The 27,576-nt window shown below is 37.4% G+C and overlaps 1 protein-coding gene across 1 annotated transcript in view; it reads right to left on the bottom strand.

Moving 5' to 3' along the window:
* Positions 1 to 27,576, bottom strand: part of Col19a1 (collagen type XIX alpha 1 chain) — a 409,660-nt gene that overhangs the window by 243,365 nt on the left and 138,719 nt on the right. The window contains exon 12 of the mRNA XM_008856281.2: positions 2,036 to 2,089. Within this exon, the coding sequence (XP_008854503.1) occupies positions 2,036 to 2,089 (54 nt within the window). The remainder of the gene's footprint in view (positions 1 to 2,035; positions 2,090 to 27,576) is intronic.

Below are 27,576 nucleotides of genomic sequence, written 5' to 3'. Positions count from 1 at the left end.
CTCTCTCTCTCTCTCTCTCTCTCTCTCTCTCTCTCTCTCCCTCTCTTGTGCCTGTACATGAATGGAAGCCAAAGGACACTATCAGGTACATTGCTCTAGCAAGCTTTGCTTTGTTCTCTTGAGACAATGTCTCTCACTGAACTTGGAATTAGGCTGGTGGCTACCTAGCCCCAGCAATCCTGTTGTCTCCATCTTACACATGTACCACATATTACTAGGGGTTACAGGCATATGCATGACCATGTCAAGTTTTTTTTTACATGGATTCTAGGGATCTCGACTCAGGTCCTGATGCTTGTACAGTAAAGGCTCTTACTTCTCATCTGCAGTCCTCATTCCTTTTTAAAATTTTATTGGATCTCACAGTTGAAAGACTGCCTGTGTATCAAATGAGACTGCATTTGTGTTTGAACAGTTTTGGAACTGTTAAAAAAAATAACTGTGAGGAATTTTGAGGTTGGACTGAATGCATTTTGCATTACAAGATGGCCATGAACCTGTGTGGCCAGGAATAGAAAGTTGTAGTTTAAAACTGATATAGTTGACTGTTGACAAGGGGTAGACTTGTGATGGTTATTACTATCAACTTTGCCTCTGGCCATGCCTATGAAGGATTATCTAGATTAGGTTAATGGAGGTGAGAAGACCAAAATGTGGGTGCAACCATTCAAGAGCTGGAGTCCCAGACTGAACAAAAGCATAAAAAGGTGCTGAGTACCAGCTTTCATTTCCTCTTCGTGACCATGGACCCAGTGTGACTGGCCATTTCAAGCTCCTGCTTCCACGACTTCCTTGCAGTCCTCTGACTCCATGCTGAAACTGAACCAAACTAAACCCTGCTTTCCTTAATTGCTTCTTGTCAGGTATTGCATCATAGCAATGAGAAAAGTAACTAGGACAGCAGGTGTCCTCAAATCCAGTGCTTCCTATACTCTGGTTCCCAATGTATTCTAGATTGCCTTCTTCTGAGTCCCTTACATATTACAGGGGTTCAAAAATCTGTACATATGCTTAAGATTTCATTATGCTTGGAATCTTAATTTTTGTATAAAATCAAGGTACACTTTAACAGAGGTGACTTTGGAAGTTATTCTAAACTTACGTTACAGACACTTGTTCAGATAGTGGTACAGATGGGGCAAAATCTGGGCCCTAGCTTCTACTCTAGAACTTTTACCACTGCACCTGGTACTGCAGTACAGTGATGGGAAGGTGGGTGAGTGTCCTGTTGTACTAAGGGAAGGTGGTGGGGAAGACACAGGCTCCTCCTGCTGGAAGGTACTGGGGCTATGATCCATGAAGTGGGCAGTGTGGCTTTTCAAATCCTGAGGAAAAGGATTCTTACTTTGGATGCTCCCCAGTACAATCAACATTTCAATGGAAAATGGTTACTGTGCAGATTTTAAATGAGGCACATTTCAGAAGCATCACAAATTTGGGCTATTGTTCAAATTTCATCGTAAGGTCCGTGGTAACATTCTGGAAGGAAGGGTGATAACAGTCTCCAGGGAAAGGGAAGGAGATAAATGAGATTCAAAGATGTAGTAGGTGTCAGTATTCCTAAAGGTGAGGGGCTTTTTATGTTTGTGGCGGTGGTTTTCTGGAAGGGTGAGCATCCTGACACATAGCTTTGCTTTTCTTCTTTCCTTTGGTGCCATCACTACAGACTTGCAAAAAAGCCTCCCATTAGAGGAAGACATAAGAGAGATGGAACATGGACTCTGAGAGCACAGGCCACTGCCTATCATACACAAGAAGAAAAAAGTAAAAGGGAGACTTTTTTAAAAGTCAGGCAAGAAACAAAGATGAAGAAAGGACTTTGAGGAGAACCACATATGTGAGATAGAAAAGCTAAAGAAATACCTGTAATGATGCTAAAAACACTGCTACAAAATAGGCCATGTAAAACACTGCCTTCATCCTTCATTTTGTTTGACTGGTTCTGCCAAGGACAGCCAAATCTTAATTACATTAGCTAGACTATTTCTGTGGTAATATATAAACAGAGCATCAGTAAAAAGATAATTAGGCTTACATCTTGTCCATTAAGGCCATCCAGTCCAGGGTATCCTTTGGTTCCGGGTTCACCCTAAAAGAAATAATTTATACAATGAAAAATGTTGTATCTCAAAACCTTTACTAAAAAAAGGCAAGAGAATTATGTTGTTTGGATATTTAAAACAAAGTGATAAATTTGTTAATACCCTTGAAAGGAGCCCTGAAACCAAAGAATATGGAAGATTCAAAGAAAAGCTACTTAAAAAAATGATAAAAGAGTAGAATTAGAAGGATTATTTATTTTCTTCTATAAGCAAGCAAGAACTTTCCAAAGGGCAATTTGGCAACATACATCAAGGATCTTAAATCTGTTGCCTTCACATGGCTCCATGATTTCATTTCCAAGAATATATCCTAAGGAAATAACCAGATAAAAAACTTAAGGCACTAACACATCAAATGCAAAGGTATTTGCAATAGTTAAGAGAAACATTTCAGATGCCCAGCAATAAAGAACTGATCCAATAAATTATTGAGCGTAGATGAATGGACTATGGTGCAGCCACCAAAATCATGTTTATGACTTTATGTTATGCTTATTTTATACAAAATACTTATTATGCTAGAAACAGTAAAATACAGTTAATGAATTGAGAAAACTGGATAAATATCAACCAATGAATTGGCAAAGGGAAAGACTTTCTAAACCAGGCCCCAATAGTGTGTACATTAAGACCACCAATTGATAAATGGGACTTCATGACATTAAAAAGCTTCTGTACAGCAAAGGACACCATCATTCAAGTGAAGAAGCTTGTAAAATGGGAATAAAGTTTACTAGCTATACATCTGACAGAGGGTTAGCATCTTGAATATACAAAGAATTAAAAAATCTAAACATCAAGGAAACAGACAATCCAATTAAAAATGAGACAGGGAACTAAGCAGAGAATTCTAAAAAATTACATGCAAATGGTTGAGAAATAAGTTTTAAAACGTTCAACATCCTTAGCCATTAGCAAAACACAAATTACTCTAGTCAAAATGGCAAAGGAAGGGGAGGAGGAGGAGGAGGAGGAGGAGGAGGAAAAAATGCTCTTATGGATGTGGGGAAGAAAATTGATAAAACCACTATGGAAATCAGTGTGGAGGTTTTTCAGAGAGCCAAAAATATGTCTGTCATGTAATCAAGCTATACCACTCTTGGGCATATAGCCAAAGGACTCTATAACCTACTATAGTGATATTCACTCATCCATGTTCCTTACTACTCTATTCACAATAGCTAAGAAATGGAAACAGCCAAGATGTCTATCAACTGATGAATGGATAATAAAAATGTTGTACATTTACACAATGGAATATTATTCATCTATTAAGAAATATAAAATCCTGAAATTCACAGTTAATTTCATGTAGCTGGAAATAATCATTCTCAGTGAGGTAACCCAAACCTAGGAAGACAAATGTCACATGTCTTCTCTGATCTGTGGATGTTAGTTTTGAATCTTTAGATATATGTATTCATTTGGAATACACATAGAAGTCAGGGAACTAGTAAGGTACCATGAAGTAGGCCTTTCAAGGGAGCTAAGACAGAATACAGTAGTATAAAGAGGAAAGGGAATAATGGAAGAGGAAAGGTGAAAATGGTTTAGTGGCTGGGAGGACTGGGTATATGAGAGAATATGGAAACTTATTACCATAGGAGCTTCCTAAAATATATACATACACATACATAAAAAAGAATTTAAATGGAACTATCCTAGAATAGGGTGACAATGCCACTATTAGACTCCACAAGCTAACACATTAAGTGCCTAGTGCCAAGTGTGGGTTATTTCTCTTGGAGTTACTAGCCAGTGATATTCCATTGATCCCTAAACATTACAGGCTATTACTATTGCTCTTGGTTACCTTCTAGAACTTGTGGATACAAGCCAATTGCTCAACATACCATATACTTGAGTCATAGACTATGGAGAAATCAAGCTGGTACTCACTTGAAGCAATGTCTCTACTGGCTAGCTCTCATAGTGCTAAAAGGCACTATGCACGCTACTCATGGAAAAACATTACCATCAGTCTTATCTAGCTGTGAACCCTGTGAGCTATAATAACAATTGGCTTAGTAAGACATGCCCATCACTGGTGCAATAGTGGCACACATGCCGTGGAAATAATCAATTGCTTTTTGCTTGGATTTAAGGCCCAATCCATAAGACGGAATCCATACCTGGCACTATTATCAGGGACAAGAACTTGTGTCTAGATGGATCAAAAGCCCTGGGGTAAAGCCTATTAGTATTATTCTACTAAATGATCACAACATTAAATTGACTTCCAATGGCTTATTGTTATACCCAGAGATTAATACATCTCTCAGACCTCAGAAGCTTATTTTTTTACAGTAGATTGTGAGTAACACAGAGACCCACAACTGGTCAGCATGCAGAGAATAAGAGATATGGACTGCTCAGCTCTAAATGGAAGATCTGTATAACAAGCCTTCCTCCTAATGCCCATGGATCATCACAGAAGAGGAGGCAGAAAGACTGTAAGAGCCAGAAGTGATGGATGACTATAAATGGGACAGTGGTTTCTGGACACAAAAAGGCAGCTGCACACATGAAATCACAGTGGTTGAGGCACCATGCATAATGTCTGCATAACTGCAATCCAGACAAATTCCCAGCATGGAGGGGGGGAGTCGAGCACAAAATCCCACCACTAGCTGAGGAGCTATTAGCAGCTGGTAGTGGCTGAGAGACGGGGAGTCAGTTTTCATTAAGAGTGTGGCCCCTGGTGGGTCAACCACACTCCAGTGACTGGTCTTATACCCACTATTCGAAGTTGTGTAGGAAGGGAGGGTACAACGGAACTGGGAAGAGTTATGAGAGGGCGAATATGATCAAAATACGTTGTATGAAATTCTCAAAGAATTAGTTTAAAAAGTTACAAATTCAGAATGACTGTAAATACCATGTTCGGTGACACATAACAATAGTGTGGTATGGTATGGTGGCATGGTTTGGTGCATGTGGTGGTATGTGTATATGCAAAGGAATGCACATAGATTATTTGCTTTGCATGACAAATGTGATTTTTTGCTTTCTATTCCTAAAAAAATTGTACAGTTAACATTATTATTTTTACTTTAAAAAATTAAATTATATTCCCAACCTTAAGAAGCAGTATATTAAATGTTGAAATATCATACAAAAACAAATGCTTATACATAGTCCCAATCATCTAAGAAGATTATTACTAACCAATGAAATTAAGTATAATCATTGGTCTATGATATGTGTACATATATATATGCAAACATATATAGCATCAACAAAAGTGCATAAATCATGTTCTGTCCAATACACAAAAATTAAAATGAAGTTGAGGATTTAAAACCCAAAGTGGAGGGTGAAGAGGTGTTCTAGAGCTGCACTGTTAAGTAGCCACATATGTGACTATTTGAATTAATTAAAATTACAAAAAATTAAATAAAAATTGTTTCTTGGTCCAGTGAGATGGCTCAGCAGATAAGGGCACTTGTCACTAAGCCTGACCACCTGAGTTCAATCCTTGGACTTGACATGGAGGCAGGATAGTCCTCTGCTTTCTACATGTATACCATGGCATGCATGCCCCTTCCCTGCCACACAAGATAAATGAATAATATGATTTTAAAATTATTTCTCAGTTGTCCTAGACTCATTTCAAGTGAATTCACCCATTTTCTATCAAGATGGAAAATTCCACTGAACAATGCTATTGTGTATGACAGAACATTTGGGAGTTACAGGTGTAGCTCTGTGGGGAGATGCTTACGGAGCAGGCACGAGGAGCTGGGTTAATTCCAGGTCCCTCATGGTATCCATGGATACAATCAGAAATATTTTAAATTTAACTGAAAATGAAGACAACATTGATTTCAAAATAATTATGGGGCTAATGATGCAGCTCTGTGGTACAGGATATGCCTAACATAACTTCTGTGCACTATGGGTTTAGACTCTAGCAACCCCCAAAAGTAATACCATACAGTAAAATGATGGTTTCTATACATGGAAAAATCTAAGCACCCTATCTATTCAGAGTTTATGTGCTTGCAAGGACATTTAAAAACTTGGCAGTGGCTTTAAGGAAGGAAAGTAGTTAGATAATGATGGATGATGGTGATGATAGTGATGATGAGGATGGTGATGTTGCTGATGCAAGGAATGGACTCCTTCTCTAGAAGATGTTGATCAGGTGACCCATAGGCCCCTGAAACAATACTGGCTGTTGCCCCTGCTCTTGATTACCTGCCAGAACTAGATGGTAAGATGCTACTGCTGAAGACACTACATACATGAAATGTAGACTAAACAAGGAAAAAAATCAAGTTGGTGCTGGCTTCAGAGCTTCATCTCTAGTTGTTCTGGTTGGTGCTATGCATGTTACTGGAAGGAAAAAAATAATCATCTATGTTACCCAGATGTGAATCCTTTGAACCACAATAACAATTGGCCTGGCAAGCTATGCCTACCAGTACAATAGTGGCATAAATATTATGGAAGTAACCAACCACTTTCTAATTAAATTTATGGTCCACTTCCTAGGATGGATCCCATACTTGACACTGACATTAGGCCTAGGAGCCTGAGGTGTAACAGGTCACAGGACATGGGGAGAAGCTATACAAGTTTTCTACTAAATGGTTATTGTATTAAACTGACTCTTAATGACTTATTGTTATACCCACAGATTAATACATCTCACAACTCTCACCAGAGATGTGTCTTTATGCAACAGATGGTGATTAACACAGAAACCCACAACTGGCCAGTGTACAGGGAACAAGAGGCTGCAGAGTGCTTATCCCTGAATAGGACATCCTTCATTCCCTGTAGACTCAGTAAAAGCAAATAAGAATGTCTATAGACATTGCCAAATATTTTCTACTGGGCAGTTACTGCCTGCGAAGAAGAACCACTGATATATGTGTGTGAATTTGTGTATTTGTATATATATATATATATATTTGTGTGTGTGTGTAAAACAGTTCATGATATTAAATATTATAGCACATTGAAACATATGCACTAATAAACAAAAATTTAAAAATAATAAAATGTATAACCTTGCATTTAAATTAATTCTAGATGGATGAAACAGCCAACTTATAAATATTAAAGGCTTAGAAGAAAATATATCTGAATGAAGCTTAGAGATTACAGTAGATAATGTATTTGTAAACATGGAACAAAATATTCATAAGAGAAAAATTAACATTTGGCAAATTATTAACAAACTAATAGGCAAATATCTAAATTAATGCTAAATTTAAAAATCATTTCATGACTTAATATTTAACATCATTAATATGCAAAGAATTTTCAGCATTCCTAAGGAAAAGAATAATACTCCCACTGGCAGCTGAGCAAAGGCTCTATCCAGAAATACATCACAGAAGTGCAGAAGAAATACTGAAACATGACATGGTTGTTCTAAATACTGTTAACTAATCAAGTTGTATATTGGGACAAGAGGATCTCTTAGGTTTCTCTATTTTAAATTCTGTTATTCTGGTCAAAAATGAGTGGTGGGTTCTACATCCAGACAAGAAAAATACTACATTCAAGTGTTGCATATTCAATAAATCTTAAACAAAAGAAAGTTGAAAATAGTAACCAGCTGCTGCTTTCTTTCCATTGGAAAAAAATGAGTAGAAACCAAACTGCAGCATTAAAAATTTAAACGAAAATTGAAGAAAATTTACTTGACATCAGAGGATGTTAGAAAGTGGGATGAATTTAGATAGATTCTTTGTGTTTGGATAATTTACAAAAGATGAAATATTAAAATTCAAAGCCCATAGAACTCCTGAAGATTTCTTTGAGAAATATAATAAAGCCAGGGAAATTTAGTTTACCTAACACACATATGGAGAACATATGGGAATGAGGTCACACTGAAGATTTTCCCATTGTCCATTCTCTCATGAAACTGTATGGAAACTTCATGACTTTCCAAGCAAAATTCCAGTGTTGAGGTATACAAAATGTCACACACTGGTAAGTAGTGAAACTTTTCTACAGCTTGTTAATTAACCCTATACTATCTACTGTACACTATCTAGTTCTTAATATTAGTATTAGTAGTTTTTAACATTAATATTGTGTTTCCACAGATATTACCAATAACATAATAGCATGAATTCTATATATCAAGGTCTGTGATTTGTAAAGTGTTTGTTCGTTTGTGTTCTGAGACAGTCTCCTTGCAGCCCCAGCTGTTTTGGAACTTTCTTTTTAGATCAGAGTGTTCTCAATCTCACAGAGATCTGCCTGCCTTTCTGCCTGTAAATGCAGGGATTATGGACTTATGCCACCTAAGGACTTCTTTTGGAAAATGTATTTTTAATTACATATATGTGTCTTTGCATGTGAGTGCAGGTGTCTGTGAAATTGGATCCCCTGGAGTTGGAGTTATAGGCAGTCATAAGCTAACTGACATGGGTGTTGGGAACTGAACTTGGTCCTTTGCAAGAGAGCTATGTATTCTTAATTACTGAGCCATCTCTCCAACCCCATGTAGGAAGTGTTAATTCTGGTAATAACCACACAAATTAATATTCTCATCCCCATTGATTGATTCAGCTCAAAGAATATTCATAACTTTATGGTCAAAGAACTCTTATTATTGCATTGTTTTCAATAAAAGTACAGACTCAAAAGGGCTTGCTTTCAGTTGGAAAATTTCACTCTGTCCCACATGCCTAGGGCCTACTTTGGTTTGGAGCCGAAGCTGTGGTGGACAGCTCCTAAAATGTCTTATACACTGACAAAGTTCACCTCAAACTCTGTCCTCCCCACTTTCTTTGGTTTTCTGTTTCTGGGATAGTTCTAACACCGAGAAATTGGTTTAATCCTGACAAGGCAGCATAGGAGGGTGAGAGGAGTTAGTGTTTCTGGAAGTCTCCTGCAGCAAAGGGTGACAAGAGTAAGTACACTAGTGTGTCAGCTTCCTGCTTTACAGTGGGACCTTGCAGGGCATCCTCTGCCGGTTTCCCAAGAGGATCTCAGAAGCTGCCCTCAATGATGCATCTCAAAAATAATATTTAGTTTCTCCTGTTCTGGAGAAATGGTGATCCGATTCTCACTATTCCTTTAGTCCTGTATCTTGAGATCTATCTCCAATAAACTGCCTGACCTCAAGTCACTGTCATAGGCTGTTTCAGGGAAACCCAAATGAGGACATCTACCAGTCCCAAGGTCTTTTTGCCTAGGTCAGAATCTGTCTCCCAATTGTTGTCTGATCACTCTAAACACCCTTGCTCTCCTGTTTTCCTGATGGAATGAATTCCAAAAATCCAACTGTCCACCTTGTTTTTCTTGCTCTTCAGTTATTAACAGCTACTAGAGACAATTATAATAGGATCATCACACTCTTGGTCACAGACTTCATTCTTTTTGTTGTTTATGCTGTTGGTTTTAGTTTGTTTATTTTGTTGTTGTTGTTGTTGAGACAGGGTCTTCCTGTAGTCCTACCTGACCTGGAACTCTCTAAGTAGACCAGGCTGACCTTGATCTCACAGAGATCTGTCTGTCTCTGCTTGCTGAATGTGTCGACTAAAGGTGCATGCCACCATGCCTGGCTACATACTTCATTCTTCTTTACAGCATTCCCCTCAAATCCTTGATATTACAGCTTCTGATCTTCCTAATGGATCACTTTGCTTTCTATGGAGAAAATATGTTATCCTATAAGCCTTTCATGCCAGCAAGTCTACAAATTCTTATTAATCATTAATAGTAATCACAGGAAAATATCATGAGTTGCTTAAAGAAACTAAACCCATAATGAGATGCTACTGTGTACCTACTAAATCAAAAAGACTGGAAATGCAAGAAATTTGCCACAATATGTAAAAATTAGAAATTCTTCATGGATTTGTGGATTAGTTAAAAGCATGTTATTTTTCTAATGTTTGAAGAATTACCAAATATTTTTCTAATATTGATTTTTAATTTAATTGTATTGTGATACAAAAATAGTTTATATTATTCTTAACTTTTATTAAGATTCATTCACTAATGAATATAGTCAGTTTGGTAAATGATTCAAGTACATTTAGGAAAAATGTATATTCTGCACTTTGTAGTGGTTTTTAAGTTCATTATATTCTTACTGAAAAAATATTGAAAAATTTAAATATAACTGTTAATTGCTTCATTCTATGTGTCTCTAGTTTACTTTCTTAACTGTTGAATATAGGAATGTAAACTAGCACTTTGGAAATTAGTATTTTGGACATTTCCTAAAAAGTTAAACATATGCTTACCGTCTGGCCTAGCATTTATACGTCTATGCAATTACCCAAGAGAAACAAATATCTATGCCTATGAGAGGACATAAGTGCCATCATTCATAGTAGCTTTCTTTATAAGGTCTTAAAGTAGGAACATGGCTAATTAACAAACATGTCCAAAGGAGAGACCATAGATGCCAGAGGAGAACCTGCTCTTGCTACTTTCCTAAACCATTGCAATTTCTTGCTGTATTCTAAATACTTCCACTCGTAGTCACAGATATGTGTAGTTCTCTGTAGTCACCAAAGAAGCTTGTTTTTGCAACAGACCACAACTGGTCAAAATGCAGAGAATAAGCAACCATGGGGAACCTCACCTCAACTGACACATCTACAGTGCAAACCCTTTAAGGCTCCGGGGAGATCGCATAAGAGGTAGGTGGAAAGGTTGTAAGAGCTAGAGGATCAGGATAGCTACAGGTAAATAGTGTATTATACACATGACAGGGAAATGGAGCCCATAACATTTCAATAACATGGTTGCCTAAATAAGACCCGCATAACACACCAGCTGACATGCTAATGTGGATGGGAGAAATTTTACAAGGTCCCACCTGTAGGTGAAACTACAGGCAAGCAATGATTGCTAAAAGAGAGAGAATCAGTTCTCCCCATTGATGAGCTCTCTGATAGATTATCCAATATCAAATTGTCAACCTGAGACACATGTACATATGAGTAACACTAAATGTATAGATGTGTGTGTGTATTTATTGTATATATATATATATATACACAAATGTATTTATGTATATGTAACAATCATAATGAGAGGTCATGAAATTAAGAGTGCATTTGGGGATGGACATGAGAGGAGTTGAAGGGAGGAGTGGGAGGGGAGGAAATGATAGAAGTGGAATACTCATGTAAGACATCCCCCAAATTAACTTGATTATTAATTAAAATAATAATAAATAAGAAAACAGGAAGTAAAAAATAAAGCAACAACAAAGAACATGCCCACAGTGAATATGCTAGAATTCTAAACAAAATGGTAGCTACTTCTGTGAGCTATGGTGCTGACAAAACTCAAGAGCATTACTCTGTACCAAAACAGGCAACTTCTACAGCTTCCAGGGATTGAACTAGGGCAAATACCTTTACCCGATGAGCCTTCTCACCAGCCCATCTCTCTGTTTTGAATAAAGTATTTGTTTTATTAACACTGAATGCAAATATTAGTATGTTTGTTCGCATGAAGAACTTAACTTTCATCTGTAAATTACACTCTGCACAAAATTAACTCTGACAGACACAAATGTTAAAAAAAGGTACAAAACTTCAGCACTAAAACATAAAATAAATCTTTTATGACATTGCTTAGGAAAAGGTTTGAATGTTTAAATTTTATTTCCACATCTCATGTCTCTTTTGTTTCTATATTTTTCCTTACTGCTTTCATTTTTGGTCAAAAAATATTTTAAGATACTGTTTTATTTTTCTCTAATGAGTTTAAATTTCTTGATGTTAAAATTTTTTCACTCTTTCAATTAAATATGTATACTCACCTTATCAAAATCTAGTCTAGTCAATATTGACTTAATATCAGTAAACTATGGCAATATTTTCTTTTTTATTGAATGTTTGCAAATTTCATGCAATATATTTTTATCATAACTTAGACCCCCTCCCTCCCAATCTGCACCCCTCTTATAGCCCACCTGCCAAATTTTGTGTACTCTATCATATGTATTAAGGACTATTGAGCCAATTTTGTGTCCCCACATGTCCTTCAATGTGTGTCCATCCACTGGAGCCTAGTTAGTCTATCTAGTGTCAGTGTCATACTTTAAAGAAAGCCAGCTCTCCCTCCCCAGGTATTTATCAGCTGCTCATACCTCCTCAGCCAACTCTCCCTCCCCAGGTATTTATCAGCTGCTCACACCTCCTCAGCCAGCTCTCCCTCCCCAGGTATTTATCAGCTGCTCACACCTCCTCAGCCAGCTCTCCCTCCCCAGGTATTTATCAGCTGCTCACACCTCCTCAGCCAGCTCTCCCTCCCCAGGTATTTATCAGCTGCTCACACCTCCTCAGCCAAGGTTGGGGCTTCTTCCCTGATTCACTTCTATGCTGGGATATTGCCTGGCTTGAGTTTGCAAGCATGGCAAATTTTAATCTCAATTTGTAACACCTTTTTGTGTTATTAATATCATAAAACCTAGCAATACAGTACTAGAGTTATTGCCTTAAAATTTTATTTTAAAAGAAATTAGCAGAGAAAATACAAATGTGTAAATATCACATATCTGTGCCACCGTGTCCACAGAGTCTTGTATGTTGCCCTGTACATTTATACATTCTAATGGTCTTTGCTTCCTGTGGATTCTGTTCATTGTTTCTTAAAGTTCAAGGAACCCCTTCAGTACTTCTTAAAGGTAATTTTTTTTTTTGGTCTTTTTGAGACAAGGTCTCCCTGTAGCTGCAGCTGGCCTGGATTCGCTAATGGAGACCAAGCTGCTGACAATAATTCATTTTGCATTTTGTTATTTGGAAAAGTCTATGCTTTTTATTCATATTTGATCATTTCATGGACTATAAAGTTCTTTGTGGCAAACTATATTTTTATTATTGCACATGGAACATATTTTTCAAATTGCTTTCTGGTCTCTACTGCTTACAAACTAACATGAAACATTATTCTCATAGTGGGTTCCGTGTACATGATAAAATTTTCCTTGATGCTTTCATTGTTTGCTGCTTGGCTTTGGATTTTAGCTGTTTGACTATGTATCTAGGTGTGTTTTTCTTTGTATTATTTATTTTAATGTTTATTAAGCTTTTGAATACATATTATTTTTTCAATTCAATTTGAGAATTTTGACATCCCCCTAGCCTTTCCGTGACATAGATGTAGGCCTGGCACCACGGTCTTGTGTCTCTGTTTTTTTTCCCTTTCTTTTTTCCATTTTCTGGATTAGAGAATTTCAGTCGATCTGTATTCAAGTTCAATGATTATTCCTAATGCCCCTCAGATCTGCTGTTGAGTCTGGTGAATTTTTCACTTGGATCGTTGCTCCCTTAGTCTCTAGGCCTTCTTTTTGGTTTAATTTATAATGTTAATGTCTCTTCTGAGTTTGCCTGTTTGTTGAGTAATTATCGTAATATTTTCATTTTGCCAAAGTCCCTGTGTTTACAATATTTCATAAAATCTTACCTGTTAAGTTCAGTATCTTGAACTCTGTCCACTCAGGATCAGTTTGTGTTAATTGCTCTTTCCCCATCGCATGCCACAACAATGTAGGTCACATTTCTTTATGTTTTTCTGTGTGTCTTGTAACTTAAATTCACTGTCCTGGAGCTAAACTACAGAATCTGTGTTAAATATGGTGAGTGACCACTACTGTTGTTTTTCTTTTTAAATTAACCTCACTGGGGTAAAATTCTTTGTGTTAAAATATCTTAGTTATTATCCAGTGGTCTGGAAAGTAGCTGTGATACCTTAAGTCCACAGCTTCCAATTTCTTCTGGTCCACCTGGGCATATATTGGCAAAAGCTTTCAGTGTTGCAAACCTTTCCCAGGCTTCTTTGGCTCTTTCCTTTCTACTGGGTTTCTACTCCAAGCCCTCTTCTACTCATTCTGTCATTTGCTTTGTTCCTGTTTCTAGTCTTGAAAATTGCAATGGGCTGGTAACTAGATGTCTTTCCCCCTTCTTTCCCTAACATCCATTTCCCAACTGCTGAAGTCTGTCTGTCTGTCTGTCTCTCTCCATATTTCTTTCAGTGAAATCTAGTATAAGCTGTATTCCTTTTATGATGTTAGTGTATATACATGCATACCAAATCAATGTAAATATTTGATAAAAAACAGACTTGGTATTGGGAATATCTGTTTTATGTTATTCCCTTATCTATAATTCAAGAAGTAAATCTCCTCAATGCAAGTGATCAGAAAGAGATAAAACGATTGTCTTTGTGGAATATTGAAGTTTAAAGGTTTAAAATAGACCTATAACTTCTTTTCCAGTCTTTGAACTTTTTAAGTATATTGGTTTTAAGAATCAATACACTAAAGCATATTTTTATGCAAAAATCCTTTGCATAAATGCTATAAATTTGAAAATCAAATGCTGTAATGCTAACATATATAGACAGGCTAACTGGAGGCAGTTTTAAATAATAAATTGTCTTCTGACTTTACAGTATTTGTGGCTTGTCACCTTAGTACAACTTACAGTATATGACAACTTTACAACACTATAGCTCACCACCTTAGGTCAGCTTACAGCATCTATCAACTTAATGTTTTGCTATTGATGATGATGCTAATAAGTGACTAGCTGATTATGTCTCTGACAGTCAAATACAAACAGAAACATGGTAAGTTTCAAAAACAGTCAACCAAAGTTAAGTCTTTAACTGTGATGTGTGTCCCAGGGCTTGAAAGTAGGAGGCCTGATTCTGACCTCAGGTCTACCTCTAGCTGTTCAAGCTTCCAGAGTCTTTCCATTATTTACCTTGGGTTTTTAACGGATAGGAGCAAACAAGTTCTGAATATTCCTGAAGAATATCATTGCAATGCAATGCCAAGGAATGTCTTCTGAATTACACCCACCTATATTCAATTAACATGATGAGCCAAACTAATGTCTGAGAGAACAATCTGCAGAACTATAGCACCTGAATTAAATAACATCACAAAGAAACTTTGTCTTGACAAAAGTTGATATAGTACAGACTGTAATCCATTTAACTAAGTAGATTTGATCCAAGATTACTCACTTAATTGCATTTGTGAAATGAACTTAATTAAGTCTTTTCTCCAAGGGGAGAAAACTTAACCAAACAAAATAACTTATATAAAACCATCTTGCATAAACTTCCTTTAATAACTAACAGTTACCATAACTTTAGATTGTAGCATAAATTTAGCTACATTCATATTTCATTTATTTTTATTTTTGAGATGTTCATACATGAGAACACTGTATTTGTATCATATCTCCTTCCCCTCCAATTCCTCCATCTCCCCTCACATCCTGCTCTCAGAGTCTTGTCTTCTCTACATACATTTGTTATATAATTACTATATATATATCTCCTACTCAGTCCAGTTAATGTTGCCCATATGTACATGGATTTGTGCCTGGCCACTTGAGCAGGGTGACCTGTCATGGGAGTCATCTCTGAAGAAAACCAATTCTCGCTTCCTCAGCAACCATCGACTGCCTGTAGCTCTTTGACTAGTGGTAAGGCCTTGTGGCCTTTGCCCCATCTATGTTGGCAAATCGACTGGTGTAGTCTTGCGCATATCTTGTACAGGAATAATACCATTGGGAGTTCGTGGGCGCAACATCTTTCTCATGTCCAGAAGACACTATGTCACAGCAGTTCTCCTGGCCCTCTGGCTCTTCTGATTGTTGCAGCTCCTCCTTTGCTCTGTTCCCTGAGCCTTGGGTGTAAGTGTTGTATTATAAATGTCCCATTTGGGCATGGGCACTCCACGGTCATTTATTCTCTGCACTTTGACCAGTGGTTCTCTGTAACAACCTTTATCTGCTGTAAAAATAAGCTTCTTTGATGGCAGTAAAGGTTACACTTACCTTTGGGTATAAGGATAAGTATTTAAAAGACAGTAGAATGCTTTAGGAATTTATCTAAATGTAGTAGTAGGTTCTCCTCTGGGTCCATGACTTCTCCAGCCATGAATTCTTGGCTGGGTTTACTGTAAAAGGCATGAGTTCCCTATTACTGAGCAGTCCTTAAGTCTAATCAGACAGTTGGCTACTCTTAAGCTATTAATGCCACTATTGTCCCATTGGGCATATCTTGCTGATCCAGTCATTATTGTAGTCTGTAGGATTTATAGCTGGGTAGAGCTGTCGATAACGCTCTCCACTGGCAGCTTATATTGTACCTTCAGACACTATGAGATATAGTCCTCAGGGAGGAGCCCTGGTCAGTACCAACTTGATTTCTCCAAGTTCTGTGACTGAAGTATGCTGTGTCTTCAGCAATAGGGTCTTACCTTCAAGCTCTGGCAGGCATTGAAGATCAATAGCAATATCCTGTGCTGTTTTTTTTTGGGGGGGGGGCTCTTGGACATCCTGACCAACAACTCAAAATGAGTTATCCCTTGTTTAGCACTGGGCTTTTGTTAGATAGTATACAGTTCCTGAGGGGAACATTATTCCTATGTGGGGTAATGCCAATGAAAATATATACATATATGTATTTTAAGAAAGTTTATAGAACATTAGGCTTCCCTATGGCTTTTTCAACCATCCTTTATGTTATTTATCCCTCCTCCCCACTTTTAATTTATATATATACAAAGTGTCTTTCAAGAGACACAGTGTGATACTACAAAATCTTTCTAAGAACTAATTGTAATAATTTATTACCAGAAAATAAATGGAAACACAAAAATGCTTGCATAATTAAAAATTGTAGCTGGTTATTTGGGGGTTCAAATTAGAAAGACTTTGTGTTGATTTGTTAAATTAACATGGAATAGTTCTGGCTAAAGAAAGAGTTTTGCCTAATCTAAAGCCTGCTACTGCTTCCACAGTCTTGGCTATGCAGTTAACTCAGCTAATTGCCGTGGTAAGAAAACTATCCAGTGACATCTGTAAGGACAATCTAGAATTTAAGACTCCTTTTGAGAAGTCAGTCTTTGGTAATCTTCGAGCCAGCAATGGTCATTCAAATTCACTAATGTAGTCCCAGAATTTTAAGGCTTCTTAAAAACTGATTTTGTGGTATATAGAGATGAAACAGATACTTTCAGAACTGTTGGCATAACTTCTTCAGATATTAACAGGCAGCAGTATTTTATAATGCCTCCATGGAAATCGTTCTAGTGCAACACGTTAGCAAAGTGCTGTGCCACAGCCCACCCCTCCCACATTGCTTAAAATGTGGTTAATATACTATGAATGGCAAATAATAAGAGCCAAGTCATCTTCAGACTAGTTGAGAAGGAAGAAGTATGAAGGTAGGAATGGAGGAAGAAAAGGAAGGAAGGAAAGTGGAGGGAGGGACACATGATTTTAGAAGATATAGCACAGAAACCAGTCCTGGTTAGTGGAGTATAACAAGAGGGTACTTCTTTGGGGAAGCCAGGCCTAAGGGGATGTCTGAGGAGGATGATAGATAAGGACACAGTAGGATGACAAATGGGATACTTAAGGCCCATTCCTCAAAATTATTAGTCTGGCCTGCCTCAGCTCAGATGAGTATAGGTAGGTGCACACAGTAGGCCTCCCTCAGCTCAGATGTATACAGGCAGGTGCACACAGTAGGTCTCCCACAGCACACATTCACAGGCTGAAGCACACAGTAGGTCTCTCACAAATAACGAGTATCATGAAAAATTCTGATTCAAATAATGGCTTTGAAATAAACCCTCTCAGGCTGACTTACACATGGTACCAGATCTAGAATAAATGCCCCAAACTGCCAAATGATCTGTGTAATAGCGTGACCACTTCCAAATTATACTAATGTCAGCAATAATATTTCGGTCCATTTCCAAAATTCCCCATTTCATTTTATTTTGCTGATGTGGAAAGGAAATGAAATTTGATCCTTATTTGGGAGTAGCAATTCAGTCTCCTGCAGCTGCTGCCCCTGGAATCCAGGCAGAATGACAGATCCAGGAAATTCTCCACAGTCATTGTAGGAGAGTCTAAACTTGGCTGATGGCTCTTTACTGTCTCTTACCCATTTCTTGTCTAAACAGGATAGGTGAATTGGAGAGTTTTCTCATCACTGGTTTGGGAAGGAAAGCTTCTAAAAACACTTTTTAAAAAGAGAACTTTGCTTACTTATAATTAAGAAGATGCTATGCATAAAGAATTTTATGGAAATCACAATTTTTTGAGCTGTAGATTCTTTATTCATAAACTTGACTTGGTCATATAACCAATCTTTTGGCTTAGTTTGAGCAGTTCCCTGTGATAGGTGTTTATGAATTGCCCATAAACTATTTTTGTCAAAAGTGAAACCATTACTGTAAAGTCATGAAGCTGAAAACGATACTATAGTGATATGTAACTTTCCTCTGAATTGAACCTTTTCCTCCTGGAGGGAGGAGGGAGGCTCATAAGACTCAAGAACCTAATAAAAGTCACAAGATTCACAAGATCCATCCCCAAGTTTATAAAGCAGTAAACAACTCCCGTGGAGAGGAGACTGTTGCCTGGAGAGGCCTACAAGTTGTAAGGAGGTCCAGGGACATGGCTTTCAGGAGTCATCACCCATGCTGCGATGGGCTTTTGTCAGTTATCCATGCTCTTAAAGTCATCCCAATAATCTCAGTAGTGCAACAAGCTAGACTTGGATGGAATAATTTCTTTAGTTTCTTGTCAGTTCTCTGCCTGGGGTACAAAGGCATATATACAGGTCTGTCCAGAAAAAGTCACACAACATATGGTTATATGAAAGAATATCCTTAATCTTAGAAAAATATACATTGAAGAGTTTAGGGGTACAAGGACAATTTAAAGTAACTTTTCCTTAAACCATGTAGAGAAATGTGAATAGTTTTTCTGTACTACCTATTTTTATTTGTGTTGCTTTTTTATTCTTATAAGTTTTTGTAAATTTTAAAGTATTTTACATATAATATTTTAAAAAGATTATTTTGTTGGTATTACTACTATAAAGTGTGTGGTTTAATTCTACTCACTGAACCTTGACTGAAGAAGATTGGAAAACATCTTAAACTATGTTAGATTCATAACTCTATAATAAGCAAGAGTATTCTTTTCAAACACTTGAAAATTTTATATTATTGTAAGTCCACTTAACATGTGAAATGTCAAGTAATCAAAACTAAATTGACTCACAATTTTATGTAAGTCTTTATGCCAAGCCCAGGAGGATATAAGGACTCCATGCTGCTGTTAGGGGAAAAGCAATCTATGGCAATTTATTTGTAAGGAAATCCACAAAGTGAGACCCACATAGGTTCAGGGATAAGAAACTCCTCAAAGCAGTGATGCTCAGGGAATTGTTATGTGGCAGGCAAAAGCTATGTCAACCCTTGTGTTTTTTTGCTGACCAAATAGGGGACAGTTTTAGGATCAATAAGGACAAGGCCAGTGAATTAAATAAGGTCAAAAATACTTAAATAAAAACAACAAACTATAATTGGTAACCATTTAAAGGTGCTGGAGAATCAACTATTTTGAAAAAATAGTATGTAAATGAGAAGAAATATTACAAAACCGTTTGGAAATGATGGCAAAAATTGCTCCTTCTTTGTGATGCATAACAGAGGGAATCATGATAGATTCAGTTTCACTTGTAGAAATACTACAGTGAGGAAAAGTAGAGAGGATAATAAAGTTAAAATATCACCATTTTGTTACCTGGATGAATTAATGAAGCTAGGTACTTCTGTTTTACTCAGAAAGAGATATTTCACAGTGGCTGGGAGATGTCTCAGTAATACAAGCAGGAAGACTATCCACATAAAAGAAATAGCCAGGTATGAGCACCCATCATCCCAGTGCTGGAGAGGCAGAAACAGGAAGGTTCCTGGAGCTCACTGTTCAGCCAGCCTTGCCAAATCACTGAGCTCCACATTCAGAATATAAAGTGAAGAGCATTTGATGAAGACATCTGAGGTCGTCCTCTGGCCTTCATATGTACATGTATCCACATTCTATATAATCACACACACATAAACACACACCCACATACATCACATATGACAAAAATGAAACAGAGAGAGAGAGAGAGAGAGAGAGAGAGAGAGAGGACAGAGACAGACACACAGAGAGAATTCATGTTAATGTGAAGCCCAACAAAAGAATACCACACAATTTATGCAGCGGTCCTGCCAAAAATGATACATTGAAGTTTCATCTAAACAGAAAATAAAAAGGACAGAGTGTGGAAAATTCTTCAGGACAAACAATCCGGACTCATTAACAGATAATGTACTGAAAACAAACAGCAAAATGACAGAGAGAGGGGAAACAGCAGCTCCATAGATAAAAGCACAGCTGACAAGTGGACAGTGTGGACCTGGTTTGAATACTAACTAGAACACATTGTTAAAACATAATTAGTATTTTATAGTAGTATTAGAAGTCTGAAGAGCAAATGACACAGTATTCAGAATTATTTTCAAAAATAATTTTTTAAAGTGTGGTAATGGTATTGTGGTTATGCAAAGAGAAGCTTTAATCATTTACAGATTCACCCACATTGAACTCTTTTATGTTTATGATGAACTACATGCTACTAGAATTGCCTCAAGATAATACAAAATGGGGTTGAGTTCTAGCTGACTTAGACTGATACCAGCTGCTATCTACATAGGAAATGATTATCTTAGCCTATAATTTTGTATTTGTTTGACATTTTCCAAAACAATGTACTATTCCTATGTTCAGGTTCTTTATTTCATATAAAGATAAATGAAGTACATTTCATACATCCACAAATAGAGACGTTAGTTATACACATTTTAAACTTTCTGATAAGGGAGAATTTCCTTAATAAGGTCAAGACCTGAAAATGAGGGCAAAAATTGCTCCTTCTCAGTGGATGTCTTTATATAAGGTCTTACAAGCATGATACTAATCTAAGAACTTTAACTGTTTGGCTTCATCATAACACTAGGGTTAGGTACTAGTATTTTATTCTCTTTAGGCCAGGAAACAAGAGAAAGGTAAGGTATTGTGACATGGTTAATAAGAGACAGACCAGCATTTGAACCTGGCTCTTGAACTTCTTCAGTCTATATGTGGTTTTGTAGCTAATTATTGAACAAACGCTCATGCGTTAGGCATGACCCAGAACAGATAAAAAGAAATTAAGAAGGCTAGTCCAGAATGAGGGAAAGGAAAAAGACACATATCAGGACAGCAAATTACCAGGTGCGTGTTAAAGCATGGGATTTTGAACAAGAGAAATTCTGTGAAACGAAGCTGGAAGGGCAGGTAGGATTTTTTTTCTTATGGAAGACCAAGTTAGGAGTGTTTGGACATCTTATAGTCACTAGAAAATTATTGGCTCCTTTGTTGTTTTTGTTTGTTTGTTTGTGACAAGGTCTCACTATGGAGCCCCCGCTGGCCTAGAATTCGCTTTGGAGATCGTCCCAGACTGGCCTCCATGTTACAGAGACCCTCCTGCCTCTGCCTCCCCAGTTCTGGGATCAAAGATGTATGCTACCATGCCTGGCTTTATTGACTCAGTTTGAGCAGATTCCTGGCATTGGACTTGTGGGAGATTAATAGAGTTATATGTTCTAGAAAAATTCATGGAGGAAAAGATTAGAGATAGGTAATTCAGTTAGGAAACAACTTCAGCCACCTAAGCAAAGGCAAAGGAAAGACAGAGTCTGGAGAAATGGTACAGAAAAATGAAGGCAGTGATGAGAAATGAAATATGGCAGACATAAGAGAGAAAGAGGAATTTAAAAAGTAATAAGTTTTAGGTCTTTGTAAAGCCTAGGAGGATGGCAATGCTATCATAGAAAAGAGCTAAGCAGGAAGTGAAGCAGAGGCGAGAGGAGAGGTTTCGACTGGACCTACGGTGCCACTCTGAAGGGATGAACAGGACAAGTACGAAATCATGTCTGCTAGGAACTGGGTGGAGTGGACTCGATTCCAGGAAAGCTCTGGGGTTTGGAATGCAGATTTGGAAACTCTCCTCCTGAGAGGTGATGCATAAACTAGTAAGAGAGTTTGAGATATCCATGCGGGAAAGGGGCAGTAGTGTGCTTTCACTCTGCAGCAATAGTAAATGTGCCTGTTCTTAGGGCATCTATTATAGAACTCAGTCAACTTTCTTGTTAGATTCATGAAGAAATCTAAGCGATACCAGGAATTCATGCAAAAGCAACAGTGTCTCAAATGATCCCATCTTAGCTTTTATTTTGTCTTTGGTAAGGGCTGTTTGTTCTATTACTTTCTCTTCTGGGGGTAACAGAAAAAAAACATCTCAAAATAGCCATTTTATAGTGGAGACCAGACAATTCTATTCAGATAATTGATCTATAAATTCTACTTTATCTTCTGGCCATACATTAACTGACTAATGGGAGGTGTCCTGACTCACTGCTGAACTTTTGGTCAATTATCACACACACAGGAAGTAAAGGAGATGATGGTCTTCCCCTTCCTTTTGTTTAAGTCACTGCTAATGCTACAGATAAGAAACCCACAGGTAAGGAGAAGGAATGTGGAAATAGTGCTGCATTTTCCATATTTAAATAATTCCTCATTTAACTTTTAAAACTCCCTTAACATATCTGTTTCTTAGCTGAATGTCAATAACAAACCACTTTTGAGTCTTTTACAGAATCTGTAAGTTAGATTATCTAGCTTAAAGCTTTAAGGATCCAAATAGTTAACATTTTTACCCATTTGGTTTTTTCCTTTCATGTCAGAACTGGATATTCACATTTAGTTTCAGACTTTTCATATTTTCCATTTACTGCAGTCTTGGGCTGAAAAAACCCCCACTACTTGACAGATTTTATAGGGCACTTTCATGGTATTAACAACTCTATTCCAGTAGGGGTTCTCTAGAGCAGATGGAGAGTGTCAGAGGGCTCCTGAGCAACCACAGCTGGGAATCCTTCCTGACAATCAAGAACCAACCACAAGAGAAGCAGTTCTACACAGCTGGGAGACATTGTCATATTCAAGTCTTAGAAGTCAGTAAATAGCAGAGCTGAGAACGAATGGTAGTACTTATGTCTTTAAGTTCTGGAAAACGGTTGCAAGCATGTAAGGTGAGTCTATATGTATAAAAAACAGTGCTGTTTGTAAGATCAGTAACTAGTTATTTTAAGAATATTTGGACTCTAGTGTGGAATTCATTTTAGATATATTTCAACCAGCAAAATTTAAGCTTCTCAGTAGCAAATAGAGTTTTCCTCCAGTGTTGTCTGTGTCTCAGCCACAGAGTGCAGTTTTTAGTAAAACAGGTTTGCATTTCTACCATGAGACAAAATAAGAAAACAAATTTAGGGATAAATTAGGGATTATGACATATAATTCCACGTTTCATGTTCTATTTTTTGAGGAAGATGAGAATGAACAAACATAATAGGGTTCTTAGTTTTTGTGTTTCATTTTGACAAACTAGATCAACCAGTAAAAATTACTGTGCATAGGGCTTAAGTGGGCAGAGGTAGTAGGATTGATTTTGAACCACCAAGATGGGTTTTGGAAAAGTACCCCAAATCTCAGAAGTAAAGAGAATTTCTAATAGATATCTGTACTTAGAGCTCCATAATTCCTTCCTATATCCACAAAGCTGACTGACTCCTCATGTAAAGGAAAGTGGGCAGAGGAAAATAGGGCTGGTGGGAAGACAGGCATTCACAGAGGAATGTTCGCGGAGTATAGACCTATAGCTCTAGAATAGACCATGCAGTCGAAGTTACAGCTAGGGAGCAGTGTTCATTCTAAAGTATTTGCCGTATTATTCACATATATGTATATATAGACGAAAATGGCCACTGCTCTTCAAACCCTTCTTGTTGTATAAGGGTCTCGGAGGACATTTCTTACAATGCAAATTTCTAAGGCATATAGCTGGTCTTCTGATCCAGTGGGTCAGGGATTTGGATGTAGCAAGTCTGCAAACCATGTTGTGAAAAGCACTGGGTGTGATTTATATCTGATACTTCTTAAAGTATAGTCACTGGTAATTAACAATAACCTCAGCTTAAACAGCTTAACGAGAAACATACTGCCTTTACATTTCTGACATGTGAAAAGGATTTTTTAATGCACAGCAATGTATGTCATAAAATGCTTTTGCCCAGCAGCTATCAAGTTTAATTGGCTCTTTTCTATGTATGTTACTTAAAACTAAAAACAACGTAATTAATTGTAAGATGCTGCTTCAGGAGACGATCTTAATGGAAAATTGTTTTCTATTTTCATAACTAAGCAAGACGAACATATTCCAGCTCTGGGTAACTAGAGAAAACTTTCTAACTAAAATATGACATGAAGAGAAAGTGTGGTTTAACAGGTCCATAAACTGAGTTTTCAAAAGACCCTAATGGGCCCACTGGAGTTGTCATAATACATTAAATTCAATTTATATAGGTGGGAAGCCCTTATTATGCATTTTATGATAATATGCACCTTAAGATGTCCCCTGATAAATATTATCTTCACTGCTAGACCATAATCACTATTAACTCAGTAAAATTAATAACATGCATTTTTAAGTGATCCAAACTTTCAAAGACTCTCAAGGGAAATTTTTTTTTTTAGGCAAAGTTTAAAGATAAAGAAACTTCTACTATTTTGTGGACAAAGAAATACAAGTTTAAAGAAGTTTCAAAAATGCTCACAAGTGGTGAAGAGACTTTGGTACCAGGGTCCTGGTTATCTGCATTACTATTCAGCAATTCTTTAACAGTATTTTCATTTTCTTATCATTATTCTAATTTCCACTCTCATTACTTATTTATGAGTAGTCTTAATTTTTCTTATTATGCTACTCTGCAATAGGTCCAAGTAAGAAGCTAAGTTTCCCTCATCTGTTTTTCTTTGCTGTTTTAACACAGCTGGAGTTACCCTCAGACCACATGAGTCTGAACGGCAGAAATAATTATGTTGACTCATGCTTGGCATCAGTCATTTTCCATGATTCTTGTGGAGTTCCTTCCTCTGCAAGTCAGAACAGGCTACTTACGCAAATGTGATCATACAGATTGAGATTCAGAACGCTTCCACACTGAAAACTTAGGCTGAGTGTAACATTTAATCTTGTACTATTGAGATTTTCATATTGCAGAATTCAAATGCTCATGGACAGAATTTGTCCCCTAAAAGTCATGTATTGAGATGTACTTTATGTTTTGAATCCTGTTACAAATAGGCATGGAGGACCTTTATCCTTATTCAAATCAAACCCAAGACTGTATTTTTCACTAAATACTGTCTTAAATGCAGCAATTAAATTATTTAATTGGCTATGTATTTGTAATGACTCTTACTTTAGGGTTTAGAAAATGATCAATCTCCTATGGGAAAAACAAGTCTCAGGCTTGCTTTTCTTCTTGTTCATAGTAGACTAATCACTAAAACATCCAAAGGAAACAACAGTATCCCAAGAACTGTAAACACAGCTATATTACTGTTAATATACTAAGTCAGAGCAAATTTAGGGGTGCCACAGCATGCTCTGTATATGTGTTCTTCATGAGTTGTTTGGGAAGTAACTACTAAAGCATAAACCTTAACCACCATACAGGATGACACAGAAACTGTAAAAAAGACTGAAAATGAGCACAGCCTTATTTAAACATGAAATTAATGATAAAATAAAATTTAGGGCCTCTGGTGGAAGAGAAAATGTAAATATCACAAACATCAAGAAATGTTGAAGTTATACTTTTAACAAGTTAGAATGACAGAGGTGGTGGATGAATACAAGGAAACCATGCTGTCTGGACATCACAGGATAGGTGCACATATGAATCTACAGCACTGATACAGTGTGCACAAGACTTATCCAAACCCAAGCCAGATGGGGGCCCAGCATGGATGGGGGAGGTGGGTAGGAAGCCCCAGCTCTAGCTGAGGAACTGTTGGCAATTGGTAGGTGCTGAGAGAAGGAGAGTCAGTTTTCCTTACTGGTGTGACCCATGGTAGGACCAAAGTCAAAAGGATAGACCCACACCACAGAGCATTTAGGAAACACAGATTAGAATTATCAAGTAGGCCTTTTTTAAAAAAGGCTAGGCATGGTAGTATATGCCTTTAATCCCAGCACTTGAGAGACAGAGGGAGATGGATCACTATGAGATCAATGCCAGCCTGGGATGTTCTACATAGGGAGTTAGAGGCCAGCTGGGGCTACAGTGTGAGAATCTGTCTCAAAAGACAATTACAAAACAAACAAACAAACAAAAACCCCACCCCCCAAAAAAGCAAAAAAACCACTCAAATAATAAATAATAATAAAGGACCTGAAGTTACTCCATGTGGAGAGTAAGGTGATGGAGAGGAGGTCTGAATATGATCAAAATACAGTATATAAAATTCTCAAATCAAAAATATGTTTTAGGGGATGGAGAGATGTTTCAGCAGTTAAGAACACTGGCTGCTCTTGCAGAGAACCCAGGTCTGATTCTCAGCACCCACGTGGTGGCTAATGACTATCCGTAATTCCAGTTCCAGGGGATCCATTGCCCTCTTCTGACCTCCATGGGCATTGCACAATACAGTTGCACTTACACACATGCAGGCAATATACTCATACACATAAATTTAAAAATACATTTAAAATAAATATTTTTAAAAAGAAAAAATTAGGTGAGAAGAGTTAAAATGATAATGGCAATATGGATGTAAAAAGATGCTTATCTTTTGTAATGAAGTGCTAAAAGATTATCTTTAAACTAATTTTAGTTTAAAAACAAGCCTAAATAACAGAGATAAGCCTATTAATAATAGAAAGCTAAAAAGCAAGAAAAATAGATTGCTGATATTCAACAGTGGCAGGGATGGAAGTGGAAATATATTAAATTAAATTCACCACTTCTGAGAAAGGAATCTATAGATACTGACTGGAAAGTTGGACCCTGTGAATTTTATGCAGTTCTACTCATAAATATATTCACTAGGAAAAAACTTATCAAATTCTGGGGCTGAGGAGATGACTCAGAGATTAAAAGCACTAGCTTTGGTTCCCAGCACCCACATGCTGTTAACGACAATCAGTAACTCCAGTTCCAGAGGTTCTGATGCCCTCTTCTGACCTCTGTGGACATTGCATGACATGGGTGTATTTACATACATGCAGGCAAAACACTCACACATGTAAAATAAAAATAATAATTTTTTTAAATTATCAAATTCTGGGGCTGGAGAGGTGGCTCAGTGGTTAAAAACACTGGTTGATCTTGCAGAAGACCCGGGTTCGAATCTCAGCACCCACATGGCAGCTAACAACCGTCCATACCTCCACTTCCAGGGGATCCAACAGCCTCTTCTGTCCTCCGTGGGCAGTGCACAACACAGATGCACTTACCTACATGCAGGCAATACATGCATGGACATAAAAAATAAAAATAGCTACAGCGCAGCTCTCCGCGCTGGGACTCCCTAAGCCACATTCACCCTTCCATCCCCCTCCCTCGCCGTTCTATACTCCTAGTTTGAGCCCTGCGCCACTCCTAGTCTTGGGGCCCCAGACAGCTGGGGAAACAATACTGCTTCCTGACCCTTCTCACCCAGACCAACTCAGTGCCTTTCTTGGGCCCCAGGAGCACTGCTTCTGGTACTGGCCCCGC

The sequence above is a fragment of the Nannospalax galili genome, unplaced genomic scaffold (genome assembly GCF_000622305.1).
Source record: "Nannospalax galili isolate Female #2095 unplaced genomic scaffold, S.galili_v1.0 scaffold206, whole genome shotgun sequence".
NCBI lineage: Eukaryota > Metazoa > Chordata > Mammalia > Rodentia > Spalacidae > Nannospalax > Nannospalax galili.
Note: the sequence above shows the minus strand (reverse complement) of the source record. Positions and strands in the feature narration are given on the sequence as shown.